Source organism: Corvus brachyrhynchos, unplaced genomic scaffold (genome assembly GCF_000691975.1).
Source record: "Corvus brachyrhynchos isolate BGI_N302 unplaced genomic scaffold, ASM69197v1 scaffold137, whole genome shotgun sequence".
Taxonomy (NCBI): Eukaryota; Metazoa; Chordata; class Aves; order Passeriformes; family Corvidae; genus Corvus; species Corvus brachyrhynchos.
The window spans coordinates 519,958-529,473 of record NW_008238830.1 but is presented as its reverse complement, the minus strand read 5'-3'; the positions used below and the strand labels follow the sequence as shown (position 1 = coordinate 529,473).

Below are 9,516 nucleotides of genomic sequence, written 5' to 3'. Positions count from 1 at the left end.
CGTGGAGTCGGAGCGGGCGGCGGCGCAGAAAGCCATCATCAGGGTCATCCCCCTCAAAGTGGAACCCATCATCCTGGAAGGGGAGTTCGCCAACGTCGCCGAGGTGACTCCGGCCGAAGGGAAGCTGCTCCAGGTAAGAGCCTCGCCACCCGCTTCCAGCCTCTCCCCGCTTTCCCTCCTGGCTGCCGCGGCTCCCCGAGCGGTGCCTTGGGTGCCGCGTCCCGGCGTGGATTTGTGCCGTGCTCCGTGCGCTGTCCCCGTGGTTTGGTTCCCCGGGGGCCGAGGGGACGGCATCGTGCAAAGGGCTGAGCCTTCCTTCGGGGCCGAGCTGTGGCTGCGCCTCATTGCTGCTGAGTTGTGGATGTGGTCGGCTGATTCCATGGAGATTATTTCATATCTTAATTGATGTTATAAAGCTGAGTGTGTCGAGTCACATGTCGGGATGTGAAACATCTGACAGAAAACAGGATTAGTACTTTTTTCTCTGAAATTCATGAGGATTTCCACACCCTCTGCCGAGGTCGAGGTTCAGTTTCGCTCCAAAACCCATCCTGGCTGCGTCCACCAGAATCCCTGGCCCTGCTTATTGTTGCCTGTACCTGAAGGGTGAATGTTACTTACACAGGAGCTCCGGTGGTGTCACCACCAGGTATTTTTATAGATGAATTAATGCTATTCTCTGACCTTTATTAAGGGGAGAGTATATCCACACCTGGACAGGAGGTGCAGGTGCTGCACAGCCAGAGCTGAGCCATTCACTGAACAGACCCATCTCCTGCACACACCGAGTTTGGAGCTCAGTTTCCTGAGACCTGGTGTGCACTCTCTCCATTCTGTGGGTAATCTGCCTGGCAATTGTGTGCTTTATTCTTAAGAACAACAACAACAACAAAAGACAAAATAGCCTGCATTAAGTCTTCATTTTCTCCTGGATTTTTCCAGGACTTTCCAAATAGGGTATGTTGAAATCTTAATTAAATTTGTAGTTTGGAAATTTAAATTAAAATAATAAATTCTGTGTAGTTTTTAGGAAGAGAAATACAGTCGAGCCAGCTTTAGAACATGGTCACCTGTCTGAAAGTGAACATGGACAATTTGTGACATGTATAAAGCCTGCTTTTCCATGCCTTTTGAACTCCTCAGAATGGAAGCTCTGCTATAAAATTATATTACCAGGCTAAAAAAAATATCTGAGACGAATGTACTCAAGGTCCTCTTCTGTTGTGTGGCAATGTCCAGGAAAGTCAATATTTATTCCTTACAAAAACTACAGTGGTGTTGCAACCGAGCACAAAGTATAGAGTGAGACCTTTTGGAAATGGGAGGATGATAACCTCTCCTGAGGGATGTGTGGAGGTTTCTAACCGAATGCAACAATGCCAGGTGGGAATTTTGTGCCATCACAGCAGCACCAGCCAGGTGTTTGGAATAAAAACTGTGAATAGCGTCCAATTTCATTCTTTAAAAACCATTCTCCAAATGGAGAGGGCTGGGGAAACTCTTAATCCAGCCTGTTGAGTTTGGGCACACAGACACTGACCTGCCCTGGCTGTGTTTTCAGGCCTTGACTCTGCCACTCCGTGCTCAGGTGAGCGCTCCTGTTCCACATCCCACTGAATCCAGTGCGGGAAGTCCTGCTTTCTGCTGGCAGTGCTGGGACAGGGGGTCAGGCTGTGCCTTCTGCAGCAGGATGTTTGCCTGGTGCCAGGCACTGTGCTCTGGGAAGGCTTAGCCAGGTGTACCTGTGACTTCTCCTGCAGATCTCATGGTGTAGTTTCTAATTCTGCTTCTAAATATTGAAACTTGGCATATGAAATGGCATTTAGAATTGTTTGGGTCCTGATGCTGCAGTGGGTTCTTACCTCTGGAAGGAGAAAACAGGAAATGGGGACATAACTCTTTGGGTACAAAATAAGTAAGAAATTAGTGGGAGGAACTCTTTTCAGTTTGCGTTTTGATAGTGGGATATTAAATACACCAGAATTAGGTTTTATTGGGACATCTCGTTTTGCACATGGTTGTCAACATCCCGATCTTGCAAAAACTTTAGGTCACGTGCCTAACTTTGATATCACTAGCTCCTACTTAAATAAACTCATGGCTGTGCACACATACCTGCACAGTTGCTTCTTCAAATGTAGTTTAGGGACATAACATGGTCACATTTACAGTTAATGAGTCAAGGAGTGGGGTTTTTACAGCATTTTTGGATAGGTCTTGGTTATGTCAGACCCTGTAAGGTGCAGTCAGCCTGTCCAGGAGAACACAAACTGCAGAGCTTAGCTTGGAAGAGAGGCATGGATGGCCCAGTCTCTTTTCCAAAGCAACGCTCTCTTCCTTCAGAGGTAGAATAGGATTGCTCAAGGATTAGTGGTGCAGAGTTGGCCCTGTAGTCAAGTCAGGTTCTCTTTATTATGACTTATAATTATCTTCATAGTGCTCGGGTCAATATATTTTTAGAAATGCATTCTTAATTTAATACAGAAAATCCTGCACGTAAGTGATGGAGCCTCACCAAAGGTACTTCTACCAGAATGTTTTCCTGGTTTCGTTTCTCCCTGCCCTATTTTCCAGGATCATCTACAGAAACAGACTTTGATTGTGGTGTGTTACATCTTAGAAGCCAACTTTAGCAATATCCTCTTTACCTACAATAAAATAAAATAGCCCCAGGGTTGAATTCCCCCTCACAGCCTTTGCCCCTGTGAGGAGTTTTGTGGGAAATCTCTGTATTTCCATTGCTGCCCAGTGGGCGAGCAGGAAGATGCCAGGGAGCCGCCCACCCCTGCCAGTGTAGCCCCAGCAGTGCTTCCTCTGCACTCCAGAGCTGCTGCCGCCGTGTGATGCAAAGGGAGAGGAATTTCTCAAGCAGGCAGAGCCCCTTAAGCCTTTATAGGTCAAAAAACCAACACCTCAGACTTCTTGAAGAAATCATCTCCAGGCTTGTGCAGTGCTGCAGCTTGTTCAGGGAGCACCTGCTCTGAGCATTAACTCTTGCTGGATGCGGGAAGCACCCGCGGAACTCACTGGCAGTTTCCAAACTGGAAGTTTAGGTTTGGAAGTAAATCGGGACAGAATTGTGAGGGTGTGAAGGTGGGCAGGCCCTGGCACAGGGTGCCCAGAGCAGCTGGGGCTGCCCCTGGATCCCTGGCAGTGCCCAAGACCAGGCTGGACATTGGGGCTTGGAGCAGCCTGGGACAGTGGAAGGTGTCCCTGCCCATGGCTGGGAGTGAAGTGGATGAGTTTTAAGGTCCCTTCCAACCCAAACCATTTTGGGATTCTGTGATCTCTGCTGGGCTCCTGCAGGAGCCTGAACTGCTGTTAAAAGTCCCATGGCAGTCAAAAACTGGCCCTTTATTACAGATGGAGGAACCAAACCTTTTGGACAAGTAGGTTGGAAGGAACATGTTTGGAACTTACTGACAATGGACAATCCATGAGCAGCTCAGGATTCGATGTGGCCTCAGAATTGCAGTTCCTGTGACTGTTTGCAGATGAGCTCCCATTCACAGGATTGCTATAGAGATTTTTCAGCCTCTTTTTTTGGTACTTCTGCTGCTCTATTGGCTGACTTTTGAGGAATAAGTCTCAGTTTCCTTCTTGCCCTTGACTCAGTCTCCACTTGGTAGTGGAGAGAGCTGTTGGTTTGAAGGTAGACAGGAAAATAAGGAATGTCTTGGAAAGAAAAGGAGAGAGTCACTGGGGAGAGTTGAGGGGAGATTTTTCTGATTTGAATTACAACAAGTACAAATCTAATTGTGGAAGGAAAAAAAAGAACCATTTTATTTGAGAAATAGTTCATCACTTACAGCCTTGTTTAGGACAGTTCAAGAATGATCAAGATTCAAGGATGCATTATTAAAACTGAGCTTTAATATCTCTTTATTTGAGTGTGTATAACCCCAGTCTTCTACACAGGGGAAAGGATGATTCCTTTAGTCTGTGCAGAGTGGCAGGGATTGGTACAGTCTCTAGTTCTAGCATATTTGGGAAAAAGCATTAAAAGTTTGGGAAAAGTTCCTATTAATGATATTTAAAAAGAGATGGATAACCTCACATTGCTGCAGGGAGGGCAAAGTCATCAGCAGTCCCAATCCCTTCACATGCTGACACCTAGAAAATTCCAGTGGGTATGTGGGACAGTGGCACAGTCTCACTGAGCAGGCAGTATGTAGAACTAGTTTTCCCAACATCCGTTGTTTCATTGCAAGTCTTACAATATTTTATTCCATTTCTGTACAAACTCAGCAGTTTCATAATGAGGGGATTGTAGGAGAAAGTCAACTTTCACTTACCCACAGAGTGCACTGTTTTAGCTTATCACTGTAGGAAAACACCGTGAAGAACATAAAAACAAACTTGAAAAAACCTGCAGAACAAGCTCCCTACAGGCTCTGAACCCCCAAACCAAGGATTACCTTCCTTCCTCCTCTCCCCCCAGAAAAATAAATTATTTAAAAAACGTGCAAGTTGATCTATTTAGGATGGATTGAGTGAGAATTGGAGGGGGAGCCTGAATTACCGTTTTTTTAGGTGGCCTGTACAATTCAGAAAGAGAAAATCAAACACAGATCCAGTTGGAGGAGGAGTGTGATAATTATCCCTTGGAATTGCTGCAATGAACCCTATGGGATCACCCTGGACAATGGAGCCTGTTCCCCGTGTTGCAAGGCACATGCAGTTGGAGTTGGAATCACCTACTTCAGTGCTCTCAGAGGTTTACACTCCCACCCCATACCAAAGTAAATACCTTAGTAGTCTTCTATACTCCCAGCTCCTGGATCAACAAAAGGATGTTGAGTGCATAATGTTGACAGAGATCAAAGAAGTGGGAAAGTCGAACCAAATGATAATGGGGACTTAAATTACCTGTGAATAAACTGGTCAGATAGCACAATACGAGGCAGTTCAAAGAAGCAGTTTCTGCCTCTTGGAACAGCTCGTACTGGGTACACAGACTTGACTTAGCGTTAAGTAATGTGCAAGAACTGCTTCAGAAGCAGCAATAATGAAGCCACTTGGCCTGACTGCGGCACAAGAAAAATGGGTGCCTAAGTACCAGAAAGTGTGACTCTGACACAAGCCTTTAGAACGGGAAATTGCACTGAAACACTGAGACAAACGGCTCCTACAGAGTAAAAAAACCCCACATTTTTACATGGGACATAGATACTGCTCAGGAAAGGCTGAGAGATTTGGAATTGCGTAGCCTGGAAAAGAGCTCCAGGGTTACCTGATCGTGGCCTTCCAGTACCTGAAGGAGCTGAAAAGGAAGATGGAGAGAGACTGTTTCCAAGGGCCTGGAGTGACAGGACAAGGGGGAATGGATTCAACCCAAAAGATAGTAGGTTTAGATGAGATATTAGGAAAAAGTTCTTCCCTGTGAGGGTGCTGAGGCCCTGGCACAGGGTGCCCAGAGCAGCTGTGGCTGCCCCAGCCCTGGCAGTGCCCAAGACCAGGTTGGATGGGGCTTGGAGCAGCCTGGGACAGTGGAAGGTGTCCCTGCCCGTGGCAGGGGGTGAGACTGGATGAGCATCAAGGTCCCTCCCAGCACAAACCATACTGTGATTCTATGAAAGTAGAAGCTGTCTTGGGGAGCACACGAAGCAGTGGCTCAAAAAAGGCTGTAGTCAACCAGCACAGGGACATTGGTAGTGCTAAAGAAACCCTTTGGCCCACACAGATCTCTTAGAAAATTGGACAGAGAGCATGAGTGTAGTGTTGGCTGTGTCCAGTGTAACCCACAGCGTGGATTAGTTCAGCATTGGTGCAGGATTTAAGTGTAACTGGAAGGTGAGCCATTAAAATCCAGATGCAGAGTAGGAACTTCAGTTAGAGCTGGCTGCTAGAAAAGGTTGAGCTCAGAGGCTGCTTCTGAACCTCCACCCCTCTCTTGAGCATATACAGAGGCTGAGCTGGAGCTTTCCATGGTGTGTCTTCTACTTTTCTCATCCAGAAAACATGTGACAGGAAACTGTTCCCTGTTCAAGGAGTTTAAAGGACTTTAAACCTAAATCTCCCAGCTTCCCAGTGCACCATCTGGTGCTGGTTGTTGCAGTTGAATTATTTATGACGGTGGGCGCAGACCCATCTTGAGCTGAAGATTTTCGGTACTGAAACGGTGACAGATCTGGAGGCCCCAGTAATGACTTGGGGCAGACATAAATGGGAGATCCAAACCCGACTGGAGGAGAGCACAGATCTGTGGTCAGGAGACTGAACCCAGAGAGCTGGAGTGAGTGACAGTCAATAGAGGATGTCTGGCCATGCACAGGCCCTGGAATACATCCAGGGAACAAGTGGACATTTCCCAAAGATAAACTGGCAGAGGGGTGAGATTACAGGAGAAGGGAAACAGGCCCTGTTGTGCTTGCAGGCTGCAGCCAGGCTGCATTTGTGGTGGAATGGTTCTGAACCATTAGAGAAATGACTTTTTTTCTGTGCCTCCATCAAGCAAAAGCTTTGGTGGGCATTTCCTATGGATTGAGGAAGGGTGTTCTGAACTGCATGTGAATTCATTATTTTCTAATGAGAACTTTCAGAATTGTCAAAGTAATACAAACAACACCGCCTCAGTATGATCAAAGAGAGCTCTGTTGTATCAGGCTGGATTTTGGACAAAAATTGACATGCATTTTTATTTAATATGTCTCAGTGGTTTTCCATCCAGTGAAACATGCCTAAAAGCCTAAGATGTTCACAACCTTGCCTAAAAGCTTTCTGTGAACTTTGCCCAAAAGTCATAGTCCGAAAACAAGCAAATTTTAACCTAAACTGAGAAAAGTAACAAGTAAGTATAATGGGAAATGTGCACTGTAGTTTGACCTTCAGGTTGGTCATCTTAAGTATCACAACAGTCTGTTGCAGTGTTGCAGGGATTGCCGAGGGTCAAATAAATGAAATTTTGGGTTATAAACAAAGCAGAAATGTAAAATGAATCTCAGTACAAGGGAATATATCACACTTGAGTAATGCACATTCGTATTTTATTAGCCTTTTGGCCTTCTCTCCATTCAAGGATGCTTGGCTGCAGCAGGACAGGTATAAAGTAGACAGAAGTGGTGTGGATGGTCATGGTGGTCTCTTCTATCTTTGAGTTCTGTAATTTATTACTTAGTTTTAGTACCTGTTTATTTTTTCCCTTATTTCCCTGGCTGTAAAGAACAGGAAGCGCTGCTCAGCCTTTCATTTGCCCACACCACTTTCAGGCTGCATTAAGGAATTGTAATCACATCTCATGCTTCGGAGCTTTGGGCCTGCTGCCAGCACGGCTCAGGCAGGAGTTGGCCAAGAGTTGTCTTGGGACCTTTTCATCTTGTTTTTAGGAGCATCAAGGATTGGCCTTGCCTCAGAACAAGGCACTCAGAGATGTAGGTCAGTGTTCAAAGGTAGTAGAGAGAAGATTGTTTTGGATGTGCTTATGTTGTATGGGTTACTCCTGTGCTGCCAGATTTCTGTGGAAGACTCTCTTCTCCCCTGCAGCCACCCCGTTCAAATTATCTGAAATTTTGGGTGTGTATCCTCTTCCTGTGCATGTTGAGATCTGAATCATCTGCCTAAATCAACGGATGTATTCTCACCTCGTCACTTCCCCATCCCTGAAGGGGCTGGTTAAGGGCATTAGTGGCCCTTTGATCTCTCTTTTGTTCTCCATCTCAGTAATTTGGTCTCCAGTGATCAAATGGGTTAATCTAATGCTTATTACTGTGCTCAGCATCAGGGTAGTGGCAGAGATGTACTGGATTGTCAAACACAGCAGTTCTGACTGGGGAGTTGAATAAATTCCTCTGGCCATAAACTTTGTGAAACAAATTAAAAGCTTTTGACCAAGTTTGGTTATGACATGTTACTTCTGAATGTAAGTAAAGCAGTTTGGGGATTAAGTTTGCTTTGTGTCGGTAAAAGGTATGTGAATTCTAGTTCAAAATTACATGAAAGGATAGATTTCAACTTCCTACTTCCAAAGCTCCTCAGCAGCTGTGGTTCCATGGGGTCCGTGTTGGGCAGCACTGTTGGTGCAGAACTGTAGGAGGGACAGGTCCATTGCAGAAACTCGGGGAGAATGACCCTGGGATTGAGTTGGATCCAGATGTAAAAAATGAACAGCACTCCAGTCCTGTTAGAGGTGTGAAACAGTTCTCCCTTCAAAGGCCAAAAAGCCAAAAAACAGAGCAGGGCAGACACAGTGATCACACTGTCTAGAAAGGGTATGGGGTGATGGCTGCGTGGCAGAGCAGAAGGGACGAGTTGAGGAGGTCTGGGGAGTGAGTGGTTCTTTCATTAGTTGAATTTTGTGCAGGATCCTGCACCAAAATGTTGTTTTCAGATTTTTTAAATATAGGGAACATCTCTAAGGATATGGAAGTCAACTAAGAAAGTGAATTGTGATAATTCCTGTGGCTTTCTGTGTGTCAGTTTGAATCAGAAGTTAAATCTTGGCAAGCTGGTCTCTTTGCACCACCATCCAGTGTAGACATACAGCTCCAGAAACCCAGTCTTGGCTACTTTTTAAAGTAGTAAGAGAGATGGTGTTTGTGGTTGTGTTACTGCTCCAGACTGAGTCCTGTTCCTTGAAGAATGAATGATCTGAATAACTTTTTATTTACTACAGCAGTTCTATTCCAAAATAAGTGGAACCTCCCCAAGATCCTGAAGAGACAAGAGTTCCCCTTCTGCTTGTGACGCTGTAGCTCAGCTGTTCCTTTGTTCCCCAAGTGTCCTGTTGGGATGGTACTCCTGCAGCCATGCTGTGGGTGCACATTGTCCCTGAGTGTTTGGAGATTTCTCTCCAAACATTTCCCTGGGACCACCAAAATGCCACTGTCCTCCCCCTTACCCTCTGTTTCACCTGGTCTCATTCACATAACATGCCCCACGTCATTTAGTCCCACTCAGCTATTTTTTTGTCCTCATCTGCTCTCCCAAGAGTCTTTTTAAAATCTTCTATAATTTTCATCTTGCTTAGAACAATGGTTATTCTCATTGCTTTTCTGCATGTGCTGTTCTGTTCAGTAGCAGTTCACAGACGGGTTTAGACTGTTGCCTGTCAGCATTTGCTTCCAACACTGCTCTCCTCAGAGAGATAATCTGGTCCTTCCACTGCCTCCTTCAGAGGACCTCTGACCTCTGTTTTGTCACTCCAGGGGACCAAAAGCTGCTGTTTGTAAACTTTGCACAACTTCTGCATGAGAGAAGCAATCAGATTTGAGTGATGGGCAAACCTCATGTGCTTGTACAACATGCAGCCCTTATGTTAAAAAAGATCATCAAACAATATTTGTTGGTTTTTGGTTGAGAAACCACCGTTTCGCCATTTCTGGCAGTTGCACCTGGTTGTGGCCTGAGTTGGTAGCAGCTCTTGCCTTCATGCTCCTTCTCTGGCTGCCTCTTTCGTGGTTGCTTTCTCCACAAAACAAAGACTGGGGAAAGCCATGCTGGCCTTGGCCTTTTCCATGCCCTCGTTCAAAATCCTGCTTCTGAAAACCCACTCTGGGACAGTGGCAATCAGGTACTTTA

At 45.8% G+C, this 9,516-nt stretch overlaps 1 protein-coding gene across 1 annotated transcript in view; it reads left to right on the top strand.

Annotated features, from left to right (window-relative positions):
- Position 1: 1 nt before the first annotated feature.
- Positions 2–9,516, top strand: part of RNF43 (ring finger protein 43) — a gene marked incomplete at its 5' end in the record, with an annotated part of 48,987 nt that continues 39,472 nt past the window's right edge. The window contains one exon of the mRNA XM_017738117.1: positions 2–133. Coding sequence (XP_017593606.1) covers positions 2–133 — 132 coding nt within the window. The remainder of the gene's footprint in view (positions 134–9,516) is intronic.